General features: G+C 41.9%; 1 protein-coding gene across 1 annotated transcript in view; it reads right to left on the reverse strand.

Moving 5' to 3' along the window:
• The window catches only part of glrbb (glycine receptor, beta b), a 134,088-nt gene that overhangs the window by 26,569 nt on the left and 81,437 nt on the right, over positions 1-26,082 (reverse strand). The window contains exons 7-9 of the mRNA XM_028802666.2: positions 24,311-24,451; positions 11,256-11,408; positions 1,702-1,991 (exon numbers count right to left, since the gene is read on the reverse strand). Coding sequence (XP_028658499.2) covers positions 1,702-1,991; positions 11,256-11,408; positions 24,311-24,451 — 584 coding nt within the window. The remainder of the gene's footprint in view (positions 1-1,701; positions 1,992-11,255; positions 11,409-24,310; positions 24,452-26,082) is intronic.

Consider the following 26,082-nt stretch of genomic DNA (forward strand, 5'->3'; position numbering starts at 1 on the left):
ATTGGAGTGATGCAGAAGATCTTGTCGTACCTATTGTCAAGAATGCTATGTCCCGAAACTGATTTCAGAAATTGAAAAGTTATATTCATTTTGTGGACAATTCTACTGCAGACAGCAACATAGGTGACCGATCATTCAAGGTGATAATTGTGAGCAATAAATGTATATGTTCTCATATTGTACATAGAGCTTCTGTTATGTGAAGTCATCCCAGTGTCCTATTTAGAGGACAGGCTGTATCTACATAAGTAAACAAAAAGAAACATGATTACATGGTTTTTCTGTTCCAGGGACTCCAAATGACAATAACTTTACAACGGAAACAAAAAAATTTTTAAAAAATTAATTTGGGAGATAATGGGTTTTAAAAGAAGTGGTGAGGCGGCCTTCTGCTGTTATGCACTTAAAATCTGGAATAGCTTGCCAGTAGGAATTTGCCAGGCTAATACAGTGGAGCACTTTAAAAAAACTGCTAAAAACTAATTATTTTAACATGGATTTTTTATAGCTTTATTTTTGTTTAATCCTGATACACTGTGTAGGCATTTAATTATCGATCTCATTCCTGACGCCGCCGTAATCAGTACTAACCCCTACTTTCTCTGCTGTTCTTTTTCCGGTTTTCTCTGGTGGTGATCTGCGTCACCACCACCTAATCAAAGCACCGTGATGTCCCTACATTGATGGATTGAAGGCCAGAAGTCCACATGACCATCATCATCAAGTTCTTCCATGTGAACACTGAATACGATGAGGACTGATTGAGGTCATTAATGTTAGGTAGAATACCTATAGGGGGCTGGGTGGTCTTGTGGCCTTGGAACCCCTGCAGATTTTATTTTTTCCTCCAGCTGTCTGGAGTTTTTTTTTTTTTGTTTGTTTTTGCTGTCCTTTCTGGCCATCGGACCTTACTTTTATTCGATGTTAATTAGTATTGCCTAATTTTATTTTTATATTTTGTCTCTTTTCTCTTTCTTCATCGTGTAAAGCACTTTGAGCTACATCATTTGTATGAAAATGTGCTTTAGAAATAAATGTTGTTGTTGTTGTTTAGGGCACTGCTTACCCCAGAATTGCAGTGGTGCCCTGGATTCCCAAAGGGCACTATGGGACATGAAGTTCTATATCTCAGCCCTGTTGGGTACTATGGGCACCGCCAGGTGGTGCTGTAAAAATGGAGGAGCCACATAGCATGGGGTTTCCATCTCAACCGGAAGTGCTTACAGAGCACGTGTTCAGAAGAATAGTTGGACAGTATAAAAGGACTTGCCAGCCTCAAAGCGACGGAGTCGGGAGGTGGAGGATGAAGATTTCGAGAGGAGGAATAGAGAATTGAGAGAGAAAAGGAGTGTGTGTCATTATTTGGTGTTTTGTACTGCCTGTGTACTGTGCTGTGAAGAGGGGAGCAAAGAAGACGCTTCCCCACTGACGACTAAAATGTGTGCTGTATTGAACTTGTGTTTAAGCCTGTCTGTCTCGGGGTTTGGGGAGCGGTACCCCCCTGGTGGTCCACAACACACATAGAGTCACCATTTTCTGAATGTTTTGAACATCGTAGAATCACAATCTCAACTCAACAGTGAATTGTCCCTTCATATGGAAGTAAAAATGTATATAGCATTTGAAATGTATTCTATGTGTTAAACAAACAGACAATTTTTTCATACTGTTGGATTTTTGCATTAAAAACTATAAGCCTACCTGTAAAGTGCTGATATGAACTGGCGTGCCTCCGGTTCCATTAACCGTATTCTTCTTTGCAGGGGCTTTAGCTTCAGCTTTTTCCTTGCTTACCATTTTGGCTTTTTCAGCTTCAATTCTTTTAGGGCTGTTAAGAAACACTTGAACCACTGCATATTCGACCAGGGATGCAAAACCAAACAAGAGGCAGACGATGAGCCAAATATCAATGGCTTTTACGTAGGAAACTTTTGGCAACTCTGAAGCAAGAGATGTGCATTCTGATGACAAGCTCAGCACTGAGAAGATCCCTGAAAAAGCAAAATGCAATGCAAATTAAAACAAAAAGCCACACTGCCAAACAGAAGAAGTAGTAACTCCTTTCATTACACATTAAAAGCTAATGTTTTCCATCTATGCTCTCATTTTAATGACTCTATAAATGTGGCACAGGCTACAAAACACATGGTCACTACAATAAATCCTCATCTGAACAGATCATTCGATGCAGGACGGCGGGGAGCTGGGGCCAATCCCAGCAGTTATGGTTACAAAGCAGAACTGAACTCTGGGTGGGCCACCAGTCTAAGCAAAGCTCCATTCATAGCACATACTCAGAATCACTAATACTTGTCTATCTAATCAACATCAAACATTACTTCAGTATATGGGATGAAAGAGGTACCTGAACACAAACAGAACATGCAGATATTTGAACCGAGGAAGGGTTCGGTGCTACACTTTATGGTCAAAAGTATGTGGACACTTCTCCAAATTATTGAGTGCAGGTGTATAAACTCAAACACATAGCCATGCAATCTCCATTTGCAAATGTTAGCGGTAGAATTGGTCATAATAAAGAGCTCACTGACTATAAACGTGGCAAAAAGTTTGAGGAAACCCTGGAGAGGTGGAGATATGCTCTAGAGAGGAGAGGAATGAAGGTCAGTAGGAACAAGACAGAATACATGTGTGTGAATGAGAGGGAGGTCAGTGGAATGGTGAGGATGCAAGGTGTAGAGCTGGTGAGGTGGATGAGTTTAAATACCTGGGATCAACAGTACAGAGTAATGGGAATTGTGGAAGAGAGGTGAAAAAGGGAGTGCAGGCAGGGTGGAGTGGGTGGAGAAGAGTGTCAGGAGTGATTTGTGACAGACAGGTCTCAGCAAGAGTGAAAGGGAAGGTCTACAGGACGGTAGTGAGACCAGCTATGTTATATGGGTTGGAGACGGTGGCACTGACCAGAAAGCAGGAGACAGAGCTGGAGATGGCAGAGTTAAAGATGCTAAGATTTGCACTGGGTGTGACGAGGATGGACAGGATTAGAAATGAGGACATTAGAGGGTCAGCTCAACTTGGACGGTTGGGAGACAAAGTCAGAGAGGCGAGATTGCGTTGGTTTGGACATGTGCAGAGGAGAGATGCTGAGTATATTGAGAGAAGGATGCTAAGGATAGAGCTGCAAGAGGAAAACAGAAAGGCCTAAGAGAAGGTTTATGGATGTGGTGAGAGAGGACATGCAGGTGATGGGTGTAACAGAACAAGATGCAGAGGACAGGAAGATATGGAAGACGATGATCCGCTGTGGTGACCCCTAACGGGAGCAGCCGAAAGAAGAAGAAGAAGTGACTATAAACGTGGCACTGTCCTAGGATGTCACCTCTGCCACAGGTCAGTATGTGAAATTTTTGCTCTGTTAGATTTGTCATCTCTACATTAAGTGCCATTATTGTGAAGTGGAAGGGTCCAGGATCAACAAGAACTCCGCCGCAAAGTGGTAGACCGCACAAACTCATCCTTCAGCAGAGCACAGCATGTAAAAAATCGTCCATCTTACACTGCATTGCTCTCAACCGAGTTCCAAGCTGCCTTTGGAAGCAACATCAGCACAAGGACTGCATGTCGGAAGGTTCAAGAAATGGGTTTCCATAGCTGAATTCACCAAACCAAAGTGTTGGCTGGAGTCCACCATTGAACTCAGGACCACTGGAAACATGCAGTCTGGAGTGATGAATCACGCGTCACTATCTGGAGTCTGATTGAGAAATCTGGGTTTGGTGGACGTCAGGAGGACGCAAAGTGCCTACTGTAGGACGAATAATGGACTGGGGTTTTTCAGGGTTAGTGCTAGGCCCATTAGTTCCAGTAAAGGGTCCTGTTAATGTTGCAGCTTAAAAAGGCATTTTAGGCCAATTGTGCCCTTCCGACGTCGTGGCAACAGTTCAGGGAAGGCCCTTTACTGTACTACCATGACTGAGCCCCGTCCATAAAGACCTGAAAAGAGCCCTGAACTCAACCCTATTGAACTGTTCCAGAATGACCTAGAGCCAGGTCTTCTTGTTCCACATCAGTAACTGGCCTCACAAATGTTCTGTTACCTGAATGGGCAGAAAATCCCCCATACACACTGCTAATTTTCGTGAGAAGAAGTGTGGAGGCTGTAAATGGGGACCAATTCATTATTAACACCCTCAGTTTTGGAAGAGGATGTCCAACAAGGCCATAAAGATCTGACGGCCAGGTGTCCACAAACTTTTGACTATATAGTATATATTCTGAACAAAAATAAAATTAAATTATGGACACAATGCATCCTACTGATAAAAATTATAATGATGGATTAAAATAATCATTTGAAATAAAAAATGTTGCTAGTAAAATACTGATGAAAATGACAATCGTAACAATGCCAGTTTCTTCATATTTCTATCATTTAAAGCAGGGGTGTCCAACTCTGGTCCTGGTGGGCCGCAGATTTTCATTCTCTTTTCTCAATTAGTGACTGACTTTTGCTGCTGATTAACTTCTTTTGCCTTGCTAAGACTCCAACCCCTTATCTGTTTTTTCGTTTTCTTAATTATCAGCCATATCTTAATAATGAGATACTAAAGGAGTCATCACATGACCGGCTAACCTGTGTCCTTCTTACAATATTTGAAAAGAAAAAATGATGAAGATCTCGGTAAATGTTGATCTGCTCAGGTCCACGAAACATTTTGACGGTGCTCTTAGAAAAAAGACAAGCAACAGTTTTGGAAATGACTGCTGTGGCAGAATAAGAGCAGCAACAAGCCAAGAAATTAAATAACGAGTTTAATTAACAGCAAGAGTCAGCTTCTAATTGAGAAACTGGTTGGAGTGAAATTATTTGGAGTTTGAGGCCATGGCATAGCTGGATAATCTGTTGGCTCACTTCACATCCCATTTTTGTTTGATTTGATTAGATATACCTTATTAATCCCCAAGGGAAATTTAGTGGCTGCCTTTTAAAGAAAAAAGAAGCAATTCAAAGGACAAAGTTTTAAAAAACCAAAGGGAACGAAGGCAAAAGTAGGCAGTTAAAAGGAGTACTTGGTCACTGATTAAGAAAGCGGCTGGAAGGACACTCCTGATTTATAGTATTAAATTTTCAAGAGTCTTAACAGTGTTAGTAAAAATTAAATGACTGAATACATGAATTAACTTTACGGAATGAGATGTCGATTGAACTTAACGATTTTCAGCCACGTAAATGCTGCACTAGTACAACGATGCAGGAGTGCTGAAATCCGGTCCTGGAGGGCCGCAGTGGCTGCAAGTTTTCATTCTAACCGTTTTCTTAATTAGTGACCAGTTTTTGCTGCTAATTAACTTCTTTTGCCTTAGTTTCAATTAACGCGACTCAGGCCCCTTAGTTATTTCTGTTTCCTTAATTAGTAGCGTAATTATAACGAGACACAAAACAAGCCGCCTCATGACCAGCTCACCTATGCCCATCATACAATATCTGAACATAAAGTAAGGCCAAGGTCTCAGTAAGGATTACCTCCCAGGTCACCAAAACATTTTGACGATGTTGTTAGAAAGAAAATACAGAAAAATCAACACTTTGGCAAAATGAGAACAGCAACCAGCCACGGAATTAAATAATGTGTTTAATTAACAGCAAGAATCGGCTTCTCGTTAAGAAACTGGCTGGAGTGAAATTGGTTGGAGTTTGAAGCCCCAGTTTAGCTGATCATCTGTCAGCTCGTTTCATATCTCATTTTTGTTTGGCTGCCATTTAATGAAGAAAAGAATCAATTCAGAGGACTGAATCCTTAAAAACAGGGCTATTGAAATGAAGGGAAAAGAAGTTAATTAGCAGTGAAAACTGGTCACTGATTAGGAAAAGGGTTTGAATGAAAACCTGCTGCCACTGCGGCCCTCCAGGCCCGGAATTCAACACCCCTGATGTAATGGGATACAGAAGAAGGTGATCTCTTTAGAGCATTGTTGCAATCCATACTTATCAGTTCACTTTTTGTTACATACTGTATAAGCATTTGGTGGGTGGAGTGGTGGCACTGAAGCTAGAGATCTGCACTGAAATTCGGAAGGTTGCTGGTTTGAATCCTGTAAGTGACTCTACTTCATTTGCCCCTTGCTTCGTTCTGGGTATGGCATTAATCTGCATCCAGCCCTGCAAGCAGGTCCCCCAGCTTACAGGGGAAAAATCTGGAGATTGGTGGCAGGATTGGCACACCAGTCACCATAAAAAAACCTCAACACTGTTCCAGCTGAGGTGTCACCCGCAGCACCATCCATCCATCCATCCATCCATCCATCCATCCATCCATCCATCCATCCATTCACCCATCCTCTTCCGCTTATCCGAGGTCGGGTCGCGGGGGCAGCAGCTTGAGCAGAGATGCCCAGACTTCCCTCTCCCCGGCCACTTCTTCTAGCTCTTCCGGGAGAATCCCAAGGTGTTCCCAGGCCAGCCGAGAGACATAGTCCCTCCAACGTGTCCTGGGTCTTCCCCGGGGCCTCCTCCCGGTTAGACGTGCCCGGAACACCTCACCAGGGAGGCGTTCAGGAGGCATCCTGATCAGATGCCCGAGCCACCTCATCTGACTCCTCTCGATGCGGAGGAGCAGCGGGAATTAAGTTTATAACACAATAAAGTGTTGTGCATGGGGGACAGTTTACAGACTCAGATAGTGCTATTCATCAGCCAGGCCAGGAGTTGGCGCTCTCACCTGATCCTCTTTCCTCTTGTTCCTCTACAATTCAGCTGTAGGCCCTGCCTCTCAATGACATCACCACCACTCCACCCACTAACATCACTTCCAGTACCCAGAATTCACCTTCCTGCCACCTCAGTTCCTGTTCTGGCTGCCCTGACTCCACCTCTTCCTCCTATCCACCATATTTATAGAGCAGACTCACCCTGTTAGTTCAGTTCAGTTGTGAACTCTTTTCTGTAAAGGCAGGTCCCAATCCAGGTGGTCTGTTGTGTCAGCGCATGCTCCCACCCTAAGTATTTTGTAAACTGAGCTAACAGGCACCCAACCACTAGCTGACGTTATGGAAAAGCTTTTAGATTAAGGCCTTAACAGTTTAAGGGATATAATGAAAAATGTTAGGCCTGTCAGATAGCTATTTCTAATTTGCTCATTTTAGTTTCAAAATGGAACATTTAGAAAACACCAGGTCATGTCATTTTGTTTGCCATTTGCCATCTAGATTAAGTGTTCAGTTATAACAGACTGAGCAGACATGATGCTAGGGGCTTTGCTCCAGGCGCGAGTCCAAGTATGCTTATGCTGGCCAAGGTCTTCTTGATTTTTATGTGAACATTCTTTTATTGTCTCAGCCCGACAGATAAATCTGACAACTGCACTCCAAATCAGGACCACAAGGCTCCCAACAATGTAGCTCTAATGAAACCTTGGCACGTAAACCTGTCCACCATACCTTAGTCGTTACATCATTATATTTAACACAAAATATGGTTGATTCGTAACTCACTCTTTATATAAATGTGTATTGTAAAGATGTTAAATGTATTGGTATGTTTACTTGTGCGACAATATAAACTTTGTAACAATTTGCAATAAAACATTTTATATCGGGTGGCACGGTGGCGCAGTGGTAGCGCTGCTGCCTCGCAGTAAGGAGACCTGGGTTCGCTTCCCGGGTCCTCCCTGTGTGGAGTTTGCATGTTCTCCCCGTGTCTGCGTGGGTTTCCTCCCACAGTCCAAAGACATGCAGGTTAGGTGCATTGGCGATCCTAAATTGTCTCTAGTGTGTGCTTGGTGTATGTATGTGTGTGTGCCCAGCCCTGTGTTGGCTGGGATTGGCTCCAGAAGACCCCCGTGACCCTGTGTTAGGATATGACGGGTTGGATAATGACTGACTGATATTATTATATCAAGCTCACTAAATCCTACAGAATACCAGAGTCTACCCTAGCAGCATCTGATGGTAAGCAGAAATCAGCCTGGGACTGGGAAACAGTCCATCGGAGGTCCCACTCATGCATACACCCAAAGTTACACTCCCACTGGACAAATGTGAAGTCCCCAATTCACCTAATCTACTATACATGGAGTATAAGGGTGAAAGGAAGGGAGGCAAAGACACATAGAAATAAAAATATACAACCTACATGGGCGCTGGATTGGTAAGGCAGCAGGTGCTCTGCACCCTTCAACCCCTAGCATAACATGACATTCTCAGTTCTGCTCAGCTCATTTCAGGAAGCATCCCTCTATGCCACTGACGCACACACTCACACTAACAAATGGCCAGTCTACAGTCAGAAATTAATGTAATATTTTTGAGCCTGGAGATGTGGAAAGAAACTAAGAATACCTGGAGGATGATCTACACAGGCTTGGGGAGAACGTGCAAACTCCACACAAACAATGGTCGACATGTGAATCAACTACACACACACACATGCAGTATATATACATCGTCTGAGGTTCGATCCATGCAACGGGAAGCAAAAGTGCGCAAATAAGCAAAACAGCCACTGTGGCGCAAGGTTCTGAAGTCTGAAGTTCAATCCACGCAAGGGGAAGCTGAAGTGTGTACACCTGATAAGCCCCAAATAGGGTGAAACTCGTGTTGTGTACTCTTTGTATTATTTGGCAGGTACTATATATATAACTAAGAGGACATGATGGATGTCGGCTGGGTGGCCGACCCACCACACGTGTTACCTGGTAGGTACCCACCTAATAATCAGATTGCTATTAGACCTATGCATGTAATGCTCCAATCTACACCCTGTCAAATAAGCAAACCAGCCACCGTGGCGCATTGTCTGAGGTTTTGCCTCAGTGCTGAAGTCTGAGGTTCGATTCCCGCAAGAGGAAGCAAAACTGTGTACACCCGATGAGCCAAAATAGGGTGAAACACGTGTCATGTACTCTTTCTATTATTTGGCAGTTACTGTATAAAATGACTATGATCTGCTTCTCAAAACTGAGACGACGTGATGGATGCCAGCCCGGGTGCCCGAGCAACCACACACGTTACCTGGTAGGTAACCACCCAAATATCAGATTGCGATCAGACCTATGCAAGTAATACTCCAATCTACACCCTGTCAAATAAGCAAACCAGCCACCGTGGCGCATTGTCTGAGGTTTTGCCTCAGTGCTGAAGTCTGAGGTTCGATTCCCGCAAGAGGAAGCAAAAGTGTGTACGCCTGATGAGCCAAAATTGGGCGAAAAACGTATCATGTTCTCTTTGCATTATTTGGCAGGTCCTATATAACATGACTATGATCTGCTTCTCGAAACTGAAATGACGTGATGGATGCCAGCCTGGTGGCCAACCCACCACACGCGTTACCTGGTGGATAACCACCCAAATCTCAGATTGCGATCAGACCTATGCAAGTAAAACTCCAATCTACACCCAGTTAAATAAGCAAACCAGCCACCGTGGTGCATTGTCTGAGGCTTTGCCTCAGTGCTGAAGTCTGAGGTTCGATTCCCGCAAGAGGAAGCAAATCTGTGTACACCTGATGAGCCAAAATAGGGTGAAACACTTGTCGTGTACTCTTTGTATTCTTTGGCAGGTACTACAGCAGGGGTCCTCAATCACGTAATACTCCAATCTACACCCTGTCCAATAAGCAAACCAGCCACCGTGGCACAATGTCTGAGGCTTTGCCTCAGTGCTGAAGTCTGAGGTTCGATACTTGCAAGGGGAAGCAAAAGTGCGTACACCTGATGTGCCCCGAATAGAGGGAAACACGTGTCGTGTACTCTTTGTATTATTTGGCAGGTACTATATAACATGACTATGATCTGCTTCTCAAAACTGAGACGACGTGATGGATGTCAGCTGGGTGGACAGCCCACCACACACGTTACCTGGTAGGAAACCACCCAAACCTCAGATTGCGATCAAACCTATGCATGTAATACTCCAATCTACATCCTGTCAAATAAGCAAACCAACCACCGTGGCACAATGTCTGAGGCTTTGCCTCAGTGCTGAAGTCTGAGGTGCGATCACCGCAAAGGGAAGAAAAACTGCGTACACCTGATGAGCCCCAAATAGGGCGAAACACATGTTGTGTACTCTTTGTATTATTTTTCAGATACTATATAATGCCTCAGTGCTGAAGTCTGAGGTTCGATCCCCATAAGGTGAAGCAAAAGTGTTTACACCTGATGAGCCACAAAATAGGGCGAAGACACACATGTCATGTACTCTTTGTATTATTTGTCAAGTACTGCAGCATATAACATGTCTAAGATATGCCTCTGAGAGGACATGACGGACGTTCGCTGGGTGGCAGACCCACCACACACGTTACCTGGTAGGTACCCACCTAATAATCAGATTGCGATCAGACCTATGCATGTAATACTCCAATCTACACCCTGTCAAATAAGCAAACCAGCCACAGTGGCACAATGTCTGAGGCATTGCCTCAGTGCTGAAGTTTGAGGTGCGATCCCCGCAAAGGGAAGAAAAACTGCGTACACTTGATGAGCCCCAAATAGGGTGAAACACGTGTTGTGTACTCTTTGTATTATTTTTCAGATACTATATAACATGACTATAATCTGCTTCTCGAAACTGAGAGGACGTGATGGATGTCAGCTGGGTGGCCAACCCACCACACGTGTTACCTGGTGGGTAACCACCCAAATCTCAGATTGCTATCAGACCTATGCATGTAATACTCCAATCTATACCTTTTCAAATAAGCAAACCAGCTACCCTGGCCCAACATTTGAGGCTTTGCCTCAGGCACTGACATCTGTGCTTCGAACCCTGCAAGGGGAAGCCACCGTGCCACCCACATAACATTATTCAGTTATTGTTAAATGACCGATTTAAAAAACATTTGCTTCTTTCAAGCCAGTGCTTCTAAGATTGATCCTTCTTATACTTTAAAAAAACATTAAATAACTGTAGAAAGATTCCACTGACAACTTCCTTAAATTAAAAGAATTCTTCAAATTACTGCAAATGTAGATTTACTATACTTGTCACTTGTCATCTATAAACAGCAAATCAAACGATGCTGTAAAGACACATGGGTCAAGTTTAATATTTGAAAATGGAAAATGAAAAACTAACCTGATATGAAATCATTTCCTATGATGGCATGAAACAATGAAGGAAAGACAATGAAGTATGTTATCATGAGAAGACTGGAACACAGTTATGATAATGCAGACAGACAGGTAGTGCAAAAGATGAATTTCTCAAAAAATACATGGACAGTGCCTTCATGGTCCTAAGACTAGACTTGATATCCACGGTGGTCTTTGATGAAAATACAAGTTTCAATGTACCCAATGGAACTCTGGCGGCACTTGCATCAGGATTGATCCAGAAGGAAAGCCAGGAAAGAACAACAATTAAAAGAGTTGGAGCATAGACACCCATCATGTAAAATCCAACTTGTCGTCTTAAGGTGAAGATAACTTCTACACATGTATAATATCCTATAAAAGAAAGGAAAATTAAAGTTATAGTTCATAGCTGTAGCATCATAGAAAGAAGACCATATTAAATATTCACACATCTATCCATTTTCTGAACTCACTCAGTACATTTTAGGGTCATTTGGTGCTGGAGAAAGATGCAGCCCTGAATTGGGCTCCAGTCCGTTCCAAAGCACATCCGTGTATCCACCTCAAACAGCACTGATTAAAGGTTGGCAATTAACCAAAGCTACATGTATATTTGATGTGGATGGAAAAGAAGCATAATGTGAAGATCTACAAATTTTAAATATGCAATGAGAGATGTGTAATAAATGATATAAGGCAATTTATGATATATTACTAAAACAATCAGAAAATGGATACATAGAATTTTAAGAAGCATAGCTGTTTCTACACAGTAATACATCACTGGCTGACTACAAAGTTTCAAGCAAGCAGAACTGAGGAACATTAAGCAGTTTGAGAAAATGTGAACAGTGAATAATACTATTGATTAAAATACTGAATTACGTTTCAGGATTTTGCTAAAAACACTAAATTGTGCACGTTAAATAATATATGTATCAGTAGCAAAATACCTAAAATATGAGATTTCTTTTACCTTTTCAGTATTCTCACTTCCACCACACCACTTGATGAGTAGCTGTGATTAAATCAGGACATTCTTTCAGCTCTCGCTTTATTATCCACTTTGCTTTGAGTTGCGTGCTGCTCACTTTGGCTTCATGCGTCCCATTGTTATGTTTGTATAGCCGTCATTTTGTTTGCGTGCTGCTCCTTTTGCACTTGTTTCTGATTTGGATTTGAGTTTTCAATTCGATTTTACATATCTAATTTGTTCTTATATTTTCTGATTTGTTTTTCAGTATTCAAATTATTTTTGTATTTTCTGATTTGTTTTTGCGTATTTAATGTTTACATTTTCTGGTTTGTTTTTGCATTCCCAGTTAGGTTTTGTGTCTTGTAATTTGTTCTTGCGTTTGCATTTTCTGATTTGTTTTTTGTATTCCATTTGTTTTTTTGCATTTCCAATTTGTTTGTTATGTTTTCTGACTTAGCTTTGCATTCCCAATTTATTTTTGTGTATTAAGAATTGTTTTTATGTTTTACAGCTTGTTTTTTGTATTCAATTTGTTTTTGCATTTCCTAGTTGGTGTTACATTTTGGTCTGTGTACATTTTGGTATTTGAAATTTCATTTTAAAAGCAAAAACGAAAATGAAAGGAATTTTCAGATTTTGATTTTTGATTAAAGAATAAAATGAGGGAAAATAAGGTATTTTTTAATTCTATGGTAACAAATAGCAGTCATAAACTTAAAATTGGGCGGCACAGTGGCGCAGTGGGTAGCGCTGCTGCCTCGCAGTTAGGAGACCTGGGTTCGCTTCCCGGGTACTCCCTGCATGGAGTTTGCATGTTCTCCCCGTGTCTGCGTGGGTTTTCTCCGGGCGCTCCGGTTTCCTCCCACAGTCCAAAGACATGCAGGTTAGGTGGACTGGCGATTCTGAAATTGTCCCTAGTGTGTGCTTGGTGTGTGGGTGTGTTTGTGTGTGTCCTGTGGTGGGTTGGCACCGTGCCCGGGATTGGTTCCTGCCTTGTGCCCTGTGTTGGCTGGGATTGGCTCCAGCAGACCCCCGTGACCCTGTGTTCAGATTCAGCGGGTTGAATAATGGATGGATGGATGAAACGTAAAATTACACCTACTTTTCTGGATGCATTTGTGATTCAAATAATGAAACTGTTATAGCTCAAAAACAATAAAACAGACACATTTTCGTTGTCTGAAACTGGAGGTACTTCTTCTTCTGCACGATTTTTGACAACACGTGCGAACAGTCCTCCTCACAACACATCGACCGACGGCCTTGAAGTTACACTGCATGGCATCTGCAGAGGATGGACCATTACGTTGTTTTTCGGAACAGTAAAAGAGTGACACTCCGGGACGAGGACATGACTACAGAAAAACTGAGTCGCATCTTTCAGGTAAAAATACAATCTTTGCAAACTTTGCTTCATTGATGTAGCAGTTCTTTTAAGAAAGTTATTGTTATTACTTACTGTGAAACAGCTAACATTTGGTGATTTCATTTACTAACACTAAGTCTGGCAATTTTTATAGTGCTAGCATTTTGAAAGTGTGTAAATGTGTGAATGGTCGCTCACTGACAAGTGTGACACATGTTAAGAAAACTTTCTGTAAATCACGTTGCTCTCCTAACGTGTTACACTTTGTGCACTGTTAATACTCGAAATGTTTACTAGCTATAGTAGCCGGTAAAAGTCAATGAGCAACCATTCAAATTCTTGGCCCAAGAAGAATCGTTCTCAATTGCTTCATTGGCTTCCTGCGGCATGTGATTAAGGCGCTGTGCCCACGGAGACGTGTGTGAGTGTATATATATACAGACCGGCACAGTGGAAAAGGGGGATCAAAGAAAAGTAAAAAGACAGAAAGGAAAGAGAGGTTAAAAGATGTGAAAGGCAGTCTTGCCGAGGATCTGGCCACCTGAAAAGAAGAAGCAGTAAGAGCTGGGGTCCTGCAAAGGAACGCTGGCTGTGGTGCTCTAGGGGCTAGTTCGCCCCACTGAATATTTTGGTGGAGTGTGGCGAGCAAGGCAGGTGCCCTCCCTAGGCTTCTGAGGTGTGACCAAGTGAGCGTGAAGGAAGAAGATTGGAGAGCCGACCTCAGACGGTCTGGCTGCGGTGTCTGGAGGCAGCCAAGATGGGGGTCGGAAGAAAGGAGCTTGTGGCTGCTGAGTCTCCGCCGGCTACGCGAGTAATGGGTGAGCTGGGGAGAATGAGAAGGAGGTGGACTGAGATCAGGAGGAGTTAGTCTGCATTTTAACCTTGCATTTTTAATGGATTTATTTGTTGATTTTTATTCCCACTTTTCATTGGATTTTTATGGATTTATTTATGTACTTTTTTATAACACTGCACAATTGGCACTTGTTGGTTTTACTTTTGTGTTGACTGTTTTTTAATAAAAGCACTTTGGCACTTTTTCCACCGTCCTCTGGCTTTATCTGAGAATTGTCCTCATTTGTCAGCTCATCTCGGTCATAACTATCGATGGTGTTGGTTCAACAGACTCCCATGTGGGAAGAGGGAGTCTATAGGGGACTGGCATCGTCACACTTGTGCCAGTTTAAGACTGGTGTAAAGGTATTCACAAGATTAAAACTTTCGTTTACACAGAGACTTGTGTCCGTGTGTTTGTGTCTGGAGTTTGGAGTCCTGTAACGCCCCTTAGTGGTCACAACCCCTAATTACTCTTCACAGTGCGGCAACTGTCAGTGTTCGTGTCAGGGCAAATTTGGAAATCACTAAGCCTTGAGATGTGATAGCTTACAATAGAAGAAGGGGCACATCAATTTTGTGAATCAGGCACTGATATTTAACCCACTCATGCGCAAGCAACAGAAAAAAATATATAAGAAAAGTGTGCAAAGATACACACTTCTGCATTCCTGACTGCCATGTTGAGCAATGTGTTGGTGACTGTTCCAAAACACATCACACAAGGACATGCACGAAATCAGTACAGCAGTGGACACGAGACAGACCTTTCCTACTGCATTTGTATTGACGTTTTAGTATTTTCATATTTCCATTTTTTTTTATTTTTCCAGGGGTAAGCATAAAGCTATGGAGTTTAAAGGTAACACTTTTATATGTAAACTGTGCAATAAGTATGCCTACCTCTTTACGAATATTACCCAGAGTGGTGTGTGGTTCATCCTGATTGGTGAATGGATGCCAGCTTTCAGTGACTTTGGCAATATATAATATACATAATAAAAGTTAGTAGTCCTCACAGGTGGCGCAGTGGTAGTGCTGCTGCTTTGCAGTAAGGAGACTGTGGAAGATTGTGGGTTCGCTTCCCGGTTCCTCCTTGTGTGGATAGCGCTTTGAGTACTGAGAAAAGCGCTATATAAATGTAATGAATTATTATTATTATTATTTATTATTATTATTATTAGTTTGGAACAGGGAGAGAAGACAGGAAAAAGCAAGGTCTTGTCTCATGTTTTCTTGGCGATGGCGTGAGTGAGTGAGTGAGAGGTGAACATCTGCTATATTTGAGTAGCAGAACATTTAACAAGTATTTTGACAGATAAAAGGACTGTCTCTCAAATGCTGAAGATAAGCTTTCTAAAGTTAAAATAATTGATGCAATAAATAAACCAGATGTTCAACAGAAACTGTGTACTGTATCATTAATTTCCTGACTCAAAAATTAATGCTTACTTAAAACAAAACAAAAAAAAAATGTGTGATCTTTTCCTATTTACTGCAATTTCTTGTTTCCAATTTCTTGTTTATTGGGGTAATCACTTAACATGACAAAAAAGTGAAAAGATGAAAAAATATCACAAAAGTTTTCATAACATTTGTAGTGCAACTAGAGAATTGAGTTTTATTAGCCAAGTTCATAAATGTATGCCACACTATAAAAAAGCAGCACTGGAATCGTGGGGTAGAAGGGTCCTTTCATCTGATTGGCTGGCCCAGCACTGACTCAGCTGTAGAATGGCCAATGGGCTGAGATCTCCAGGACTGTGCCTGGCTTGTCTGACTCCTTTTCTACAATCTGTTCACAGTTCTACAATTAGCTGATGGACAGACATAAGGACTGTCTCTCAAATGCTGAAGATAAGCTTTCTAAATTGAAAATAATTGATGCAATAAATAAACCAGATGTTCAACAGAAACTGTGTACTGTATCATTAATTTCCTGACTCAAAAATCAATGCTTACTTAAAAAAAAAATGGTGTGATCTTTTCCTTTTTACTGCAATTTCTTGTTTATTGGGGTAATCACTTAACATGACAAAAAAGTGAAAAGATGAAAATAAATCACAAAAGTTTTCATTATATTTGTGGTGCAACTAGAGAATTGAGCTTTATTAGCCAAGTTCATAAGTGTGTGCCACACTATAAAAAAGGAACACTACAATCATGGGGTAGAAGGGTCCTTTCATCTGATTGGCTGGCCCAGCACTGACTCAGTTGTAGAATGGCCAATGAGGGAGGCTGAGGTTACCAGGACTTGGACTGTGCCTGGCTTGTCTGACTCCTTTTCTACATTCTGGCCGCAGTTCTACAATTAACTGATGGACAGACGTTCTTCTTCTTCAATTATGGTGATTAGTTTCTACTTTGTTTTTGATATGTTTGAACAAATCTGTGTCCTCATACAGTATGTGACATTTCAATATTTAGTGAGTGGTGTAATCTATTCTATTGTTGTCACATTGCTCTGTGCCTGCACTTAGTGTGTTTCACTGTACAAGAACAAAGCCGTTTGTACTGTAGTGTTGTATTTCTGAGGTGGCCATGATAGACTGGCTATCTAGCTCTGTGAAGAAGAATACTTGTGATGTGATCTGTTTTGTGTGTTGTATTTACCCCATTTTTTGACACCCATTTCACATCCAACCTACCTGGAAGGGGGTCTCTCTCAGAATTGTCTTTCCCAAGATTTCTTCCATTTTGTTTTTTTCCCCTAAAAGGTTTTGTTTTAGGAGTGTTTTCTTTCTTTAAATCATACAGACAATAGCAAACCAGACTTTAGCAGCTAAGAAGCAACTGTTTGCTGGATGCTGGAAAATATAACCAGATTTTTTTTTTTTTTACCAAAAGACACTTTAGGGTGTCTGTCACTAATATTATGTATAACATTATTTAAAAGACTAAGGTCAGTAAAATCGAGAATTGTTTACCAAAGAACAATTTAGACAGTTCCGTGTATTTGTCATAATTGTGATGTACGTTACTGTTTAAAAGACAAAGGTCAGTAATGAATGGCAGATCGCAGAAAGGATCCGACACATGCACTGTCAGTCTCCATGTGTGCTGATCACTGACCATGATGGCACATTACAAGCAGAAGAAAAACATTAAATACTCTGTAGAACTTGATAAGACCTTCACCATAATAAGGTGGTGAAAGTATCTGACAATTAGCCCAGTATGGCTATTGGCTTAACACATTAGTTGTGAGTAGTTACACAGACAGGAGTATAGATGTGCACACAGATTCATGGAGATGTAGTGACGGTCAAAAATGGTCTACATATCTTTAGTTTCCACAGTCTTAACCAGATACGATTGTGTGACAGTGTGTGAAGAACTGTCCTCCACCTCATCAACCACTGTCACTGTCACGTCCTGGTGCATCCTTAAGGATTTAAAAAACAAACATTCTTGCTATTTGGTTGTTCCTACATTAAACATAACATCAGAATTGGAAAATCCATTTTAAATTTGGGAACTTTGGCTTGTACAATTTTTCTCGTGAAGGTCAATGTTATAGAGTGTAATAATAATGATCGTATTAATTCAATGCAAACAAAATGATTAGTATATGGTAAATGCTCACTGTCTTCGGAATAACAGGTCTGTGATGCCCTTAGATGTCCGGTGCTGCATCAATATGTGTCAACCTGGTGCCAAGAGGCATGGGTAAGGCCTCCAACTCCATTCGTGATCAGGACTGTGGCCTGCAATTGTTTTCCACGAATGAGGAATTCCCAGTAAGTCAAGTCAAGTATGGGAGCATGCACTGGTACAGTGCGTTGCCACACCCACCGCGCGACACAGACACGCAGTCCAGATGTTACGTGGGCGACCCCTTGGCCTGGTCCAGCCACTCGGGTCCCCAACAATGAGGATCCTACGAGCAGGATCACCCTCAGGGAAACGCGCCACATGGCCATAGTGCTGCAACTAACGCTCCCTCATAATGCAGGTAATGTGCCTCATTCAGGACTCCATGAGCAACACAAAGTCAAACCAGCGGTACCCAAGGATTTTCCAGAGAGACACAGTATCAAAGTAGTCCAATCTTTGTCTCAGGTCACTGCATAGCGACCAAGTCTTGCAATCATATAGCAAGATAGGAAGCACCAGGACTCTAAAGTCTTGAACCTTCGCTCTTTTGCATAGATATCGGGAGCGCCACACACCCCTTTCCAGCAACCTCTTGACCCCAATGTCTCCCAGTCCGTCTACTGACTTCATAGGAAGAGTCACCAGAGACATGAATGTCACTGCCAAGGTAAGTAAACGTCTCGACGTGGTCGACACTCTCTCTGCAGACAAGACACACTGTTGATAGCTGTGACCAAGAGGTCATTAAAGGCCTGGCTCTTTGGTTTTTATCAGGACACTCGCAAGCCCAGACACTCAGACTCCTCACTCAGTCTCTCGAGAGCCCCGATCACAGCCTCCATTGACTCTGCGAGTAAGTGCAGGTCATAAGCTCACGCTGATTAAGTCCCTGCCTTTTATATATTCCTCCCATCTCTACTACCAATTAGATGGTTTAGTGAAGTCCTCTAATCGGCACCATGCTGTGGTCGATCATGGCCTCTGGTGGAGCGCCTAGAAGATGATGGAGCTTTACTTTAGAGGAACTAAAAATCATAAAAAGGTTTCCGTGGAGGAACCTGTGGGAGGATTATTACCAATCATCTGACCCTGTCTCCCTCTGATTCCCACCCCTGAGCCGGCTTCTTACCAGGACCTAACCCCAATTCTTCCACAGGATCAATGCTTCAGCATCTTCGGTTTCAGTAACTGTGGGTTTTTTTTCAGAAATGTCAGCCCTGTGAATAACAGGAATTGACTGGATTTGTAATCTTTATACTTATTTTCTCAAAACACTCGCACAGCTGTGTTAATTTTACAAAGTAATCTTAGGCACGTTATTGCTAAATAATTGGCCGACATCTTTCCCAAAGGCAACTTACAAGATCATGATTCATTACAATTGTTTTAAATTTTGATTTTTTCACCACTGGAACACTGGCATGTTAAGTGACTTGCTTACAAACAGTAAGTCATGTACAGTGGAACCTCGGTTCACGACCATAATTCGTTCCAAACCTCTGGTCGTAAACCGATTTGGTCGTGAACCAAAGCAATTTCCCCCATAGGATTGTATGTAAATACAATTAATCCGTTCCAGACCATATGAACTGTATGAAAATATTTTTTTTAAAGATTTTTAAGCACAAATATAGTTAATTACACCATAGAATGCACAGTGTAGTAGTAAACTAATGTAAAAACATTGAATAACACTGACACAAACACCCAGGCTCCCTGCTCAGCAGCATGCGAGCCCTCTCTCTCTCTGTAACATTGCAGCAGTTCACGCTATAGCCTTACAATCCGATCGCTGTATAAACACTTTTTTTAAATGAGTTTTAAGCACAGGGGGAAAAAAAAGGAACATTTGAACAAATCTGAACTTTATTTAAAAGCCAACCAAGAAAGTAACATTACAGGAGTTCACGCTAATAGCATTACAACCCAATTGCTGTAAACACTCTTTTTAAATGAGTTTTAAGCACAGGGAAAAAAATGAACATTTGAAAAAAGAGAAAAGTAACATTGCAACACTTTCTTCTCACCACTCTTCACTTGCTTAGAAGCCATGGTTAACTGCAAAAGCACACGAAATACTGTAGAGCACAAAGAGTTAACAGGTAAAGCACGCACGTCTGACTGAGAACAATGAACAGGGAGAGGCTGAACACGTGCTTAAATACAGTAATCGGCGCGTACGAACCGGAAGGGAAATGAAATAAAGCACAAAGACTTCACAGCGAAAGCACGCACACACGTGCAAGCACGCACGTCTGACCGAGAACAATGCAAGACGTGTGGAAATCATCGGCGCGCACAAACTGAAAGGGAAACTGGCTTGTTTGTATACCGAGTGTATGGTCGTGAACCGAGGCAAACGTTTGGCAAACTTTTTGGTCGTAAACCGAGTTGTACGTGTACCGAGACGTTCGTGAACCGAGTTTCCATTGTACAGGGAATGAAACAACAGCTCTGTGGGTTAAAGTCCAGTGTCTTAGCCACTACATTACAGTGCCTGGCATGTTAACTATGATACTGAACAAAAAATAATAAATTCAAAAGGCAAAATATAAGAATGCAGCAAAAATTAAAACAGTTCACTTTGATGAAACGTTTAAAAAAAACCAATGTCATGTTTTAGTGTAAAGATGCCGACAAATGGTATCAGCCTGGAGCTGAGTCACCATCATTCAAATGAGCAGCTGCAGGGGAGCCTATAAAAATGGGAAGCTGGCCAAAGTAGCAAGGACTTCCAAGTTGTGCTGCAGCAGAAACCTATCTTTCTAAGGATGAAAGTATTAGGATTCACTGGGTTGGGTGCAGGTAAGTCCCAGCATAGCATTACATTGGTTTCAGAAGTGGTGTGAAGAGCCCTAATATGTTGGTGAGTCTCAACATTTGGAATCTGGAATACTGTCTGAAACATCAGTACAGGACTGAACACAGCTGACAGACTGCAACCCTTGCATCTCTACCACTGCTTCACCAACTAGGCAGGGTGTGTAGCCACAGGTGGAACATCGGACTCACAGAGCTGAAGGAAAGTGTGGCAAATTGAGGACCTCAGGTGAGCAGTGTGAAGCAGGACCAGTAGTAAACTGCACAGGCAAAGCACGAGGCAGGTCATAAAAGCATTATGGCACAGTTGTGGTGGTAGGAGTCTCAAAACGCTGAGATCCGGAGTTGGAACACTGCTTGCAGCATCACTTCGGGAATGGATGACAACTGTTACATCTGCAGCCCCTCTTCTGCTCACTTGTAATCAACAGATCACCACACAAGAGTGCAGTGTTAAACACCCCTGCTGCATCACACATCAGCGCAACATCCCTGCTGTGCCACACAACAGTAAAGCACTGGGGGTGAGTCACTAACAGTATGAGCTGCCATTCCAACATATAAATGAGCAGTTTCAAAGACAGCTGCAGGGGAGCCTATAAAAATGGAAACTATGCCAGGGTCGAATATGAATTCCAATTAGTGCAGCAACAGCAAACCGGTCTTCTAGGTTCAAAAGAACGATGTAAGGGAGCAAGAATTCATTGGCACTATGTGCAGGCAAACACACTGTCAGCAGCACTACAATATATTTACAATAAGCATTTTAATAACAGCACTTAATACTATATACGGTATTTAGTATTATGTATTAAAATGCCTATTGTTATTTTTATTGTTTTTAAGTTATTATGTGTCAGGTTTTTACATATTTACCATGTATTTCTGTCTTTTCAAACATACCTCTGTTCATTTTTCTTTGTGGATGGAGCCCTAGGAGGCGGAGACACTCTGACATCACCACTCCTGAGCCCTCTCTTTGGCTCTTTAAGTCAGCTGAGAAGGCTCAGCAGCAGGAGATCATTTCATTCATTATGGAGCTTTGTATCTCTGCTTGGAATTGCTGGTTTTTGTGAACTTCTTGCCTTGTTTTCTTGAATTCTGGATTGTGATTTTAGACTTGTTTGCTTAGGGCTGCCTTGTGGGCATCTCCTTTTGCCTGTTTCCTTCTGTTTTGAGCATTTTTGCCTAATTTTTCTAATTTATTAATTTAAAAAAATCTTTTGTTGCCCTCTTTTCATTCAGTAGCCAGGGATTGAAGGTTATCTTCCCTCTTGTGGGACTTTTTAATAAATTATTGGACATTTTCTGTTGTTTTGCCAGCTGCCCATTTTTGGAGCCTGGATGAGTTAAGGTGAGACTGTTCTGGATAGTTAGTGAAGGTCCTGACCTGCTTCTCAGCTTATTTCTGGAGGGCTCCCTTTCTAAAGCTTTATTTCATGACATTTATTGAACACCTTTATGCAGGGCGACATATAAAAACAGTGTTGTGTGCCTGTTGTGAATAATCACTGGTGTTAATACAGAATATCATGTAAAGTTATGTTTTAAGCCATCAGTCAATGTGATTGAACATCGACTGATGGGCAAGTTACTTTGAAAGCAACAGGACATTTGGAAACATGACTATACACAAAGAAATGTAGTGTGGTGTGATTTCAGCTTGTAAACTGGTAGAGGTATATGATCTATCAGCTACGTCACAAAAACAGCACTGCACAGTACAACTCATGGTTGAAGAAGAGATGCTGGACCATCTGTCTCACACCCCAACCTAGCACCAAGCGACTTCTCTTTGGTCTTTTGAAAAAGCACTTGGATGCCTTTCCAACTTCTTCTTCTTCTTTCAGCTGCTCCCATTAGGTGTTGCCACAGCAGATCATCTTTTTTCATCGTCTTGTCCTCGCCATTTTACTTTGTCACACCCATCACCTTCATGTCCTCTCTCACCACATCCATAAACCTTCTCTTAGGCATTACTTTTTTCCTCTTGCTTGGCAGCTCTATTCTTAGCATCCTTCTCCCAACATACCCAGCATCTCTCCTCTGCATATGTCCAAACCAATGCAATCTCGCCTCTCTAGCTTTGTCTCCAAACTGTCCCACCTGAGCTGACCCTCTAATGTACTCGTTTCTAATCCTCGTCACACCCAATGCAAATCTTAGCATCGTTAACTCTGCCACCTCCAACTCTGCCTCCTGTTTTTTGGGTCAGTGCCACCATCTCCAGCCCAAATAACACAGCTGGTCTCACTACTGCCCTGTAGATCTTCACTAATTTTGTCACTAATCACTCCTGACACTCTTCTCCACCCATTCTACCCTGCCTGCACTCTATTTTCACCTCTCTTTCACAATCCCCAGTACTCTGTACTGTTGATCCCAAGTATTTAAACTCATCCACTTTCACCATCTCTACTCCCTTCATCCTCACCATTCATCTGACCTCCCTCTCATTTACACACATGTATTCTGCCTTGTTCATATTGACCTTCATTTCTCTTCTCTCTAGAGCATATCTCCACCTCTCCAGGGTCTCCTCAGCCTGTTCCCTACTCTCGCTACAGATCACAATGTCATCAGCAAACATCATAGTCCGTGGGCACTCCTGTCTAATCTCATTTGTCAATTACCATTGCAAATAAGAAAGTGCTCAGAACCGATCCATGATGTAATCCCACCTCCACCTTGAATGCATCCGTCACTTCTACCGCAGACCTCACCACTACCACACTTCCCTCGTACATATCCTGTACAACTCTTATGTACTTCTCTGCCACTCCCGACTTCCTCATACAATACCACAGCTCCTCTCGAGGCATCCTGTCATATGCTTTCTTCAGGTCCATAAAGACGCAATGCAACTCCTTCTGGCCTTCTCTAAACTTCTTCATCAACACCCTCAGAGCAATCATCGCATCTGTGGTGCTCTTTCCTGGCATGAAACCATACTGCTGCTCATTAATCATCACCTATTTTCTTAACTTAGCTTCCAATACTCTTTCCCATAACTTCATGCTGTGGCTCATCAATTTTATCCCCCTGTAGTTACTACAGTCCTGCACATCCCCCTTATTCTTAAAAATCGGTACCAGTACACTTCTTCTCCACTCCTCAGGCATCATCTCACATTCCAAGATTGTATTAAACTCCATTGCCATCTCTCCTAAACACCTTCATGCCTCCACAGGTATGTCATCTGGACCAACGGTCTTCCCATTCTTCATCCTCTTCATAGCTGTCCTTACTTCCTCCTTGCTAATCCATTGCACTTCCTGATTCACTGTCTCCACATCAACCTTCTCTCATTCTCATTCTCTTCATTCAGGTTGCCTTTGCGATTGATGACAGGATATTATGACCATCTGACTGCAGCAGCTTGTCCCTGATTTATCCTGGGTAAACATGGAATGGAGGAGCAAATGCAAAGACTACTTTTGGACTTTATGTGGAAAAATACTATGTGATTTTTTTGCTGGTATATCATACAAACCTTTGTACAAGAAGCAATTGTACAAAGTTGTGTTACTTCACTTTTTGAAATTTGCCTGTAAATGTTTTCTAATTGAATCAGCATCGCTGTGGATGTAAAGTCCATTGCCATAGCCAATACACCATACTCTGTCTAATTTATCAACAACGTTACTCCTGTATGTCACCTTTATCTTTGTTACTACTTACCTGTCCCTTTGTAGTACTTTGTGCAGTTTCCATACTCAATGTCTTCTTGTCTTATATCAAACTGGGGAAGTGCAATCTGTTCCATTTGAACAGGGTCTCCCGATTGCCATATGAAGCGCAAGTCATCTGTTGTATAGCCAACTGATAATGAATGCAAAAACGAGAAAACAACATTTCCATTATGGCGGCCAAGCATCTACTGATTGACAAAGATAAGGCTACGAGGAGAACGAAAATGGAAAAGGCTCAAACACGAATGATCTTTTTTAGATGTAGACCACCTCCTATGTCTACGTTTATATTCATAACCAAAACTGCCGTACCTCGGGGTTAACAACGATTTGTAAAACTGCACATGTGAACTGACCTCCTGCACGTTGAAGCACCTCAGATATGCACACGCCCGAGGCATATTCTCTTCTTGATAACATTTTCACTCACTCACTTTTCTTTAACTTTTATTCTTTAGCCGTATACATGTCTCAGTGAATTTCGCACTTTTTATACCATACAAAGTGCAATGGTAGCCAACAAATAAGCTGTTGATGGATCTGGAGTCATGACCAAGACCAATGAATCTGCTCAGGTCTTTAATTCAAATGCATGGTTGTGTTTGAGCGTGTTCCATTTTCGAAACAAAAGTCCTTTCTGGAAGACATTTATTTAACAATATCTTAAAAACTGGTGCTGTAACCTGTCTTAAAAAAACCTGGCTTAGATCCGTTACAGCTAAAATTTTATCGCCCAATCTCTAACCTTCTATTTATGGCTAAGATCTTAGAAAAGGTTGCTGTAAAGCTGTAAATGTATGGCATTTCTAAAAGTTAGCTTTTATTCATTTTTATTCTCTCAGTCACATTCACGTTCTGAAATGACTCTAGCTAACAGTGCCAGTATAAATTCACACCTGATCTGACGCTGTTCGCTTTCAAATAATTTTGCATTAGTGCGACAATATTTTCTGATTGGTATTATTCAGGTCATAAAATGATTTCTTCAAAATGTCACATATATTTGTCTCTTTCTTTTTTGCCCAGTGCTGCGTTGACATTGTGCACCAGAAGGCGTGAGCTTATTCACTGCGGCAGGAGCATGCAGGTGGCCGGTTGTTTGTGCTACAACAGGTTCGACTTGGCGGCGATGAACGCACATGTACTGTACAAGTCATGCACGGGGGCCACTGAGAAAAGAAGAGTGTTCATGGCTCACCTTGCAGAGGAGTTTCATCGTCGCTTCTTACAAGAAAAGGCGATGAATAAAGCAAAAGAGGATGCAACATCGACAAGCTTCTTTTCCAAGACCGCCTCTTCCCCAGCCAGTGTAATAGTAACCACAGTACAGACAGAAATGTGTACATTGCAACAGGTACGCATGTCGTAAATGTAGAAAGGACGGTCCTTGGGTGTGTGGGATCTGTTAACATTTGAATCTGATGATTGCATATAGCGCAGAACTGACCTCTCCGTACTATTCTTTCCTCTGCACGTCCTGGAGTACAAAAGAAACAGCACCGTGCACCCAAAAGTGGACACTGGCAAGATTGGAAAAAATACGCGGTCACTGATTACAAGTGCAAGAAGGCATGCGAATGAATATGAATACTATGAATAATATTGCATCAGTGCCACAATGTTTTACGAAATGTACTATACATGTCATAAAATGAGTTATTCCAAATATCATATACTGTATACCTATATCTCTGTTTTTTTTTGCCAGTGAGGCTTTGACATCATGGACCATAAGGTGCATACAAATTCAGCGTGAGCAGG

The sequence above is a fragment of the Erpetoichthys calabaricus genome, chromosome 5 (genome assembly GCF_900747795.2).
Source record: "Erpetoichthys calabaricus chromosome 5, fErpCal1.3, whole genome shotgun sequence".
Taxonomy (NCBI): domain Eukaryota; kingdom Metazoa; phylum Chordata; class Cladistia; order Polypteriformes; family Polypteridae; genus Erpetoichthys; species Erpetoichthys calabaricus.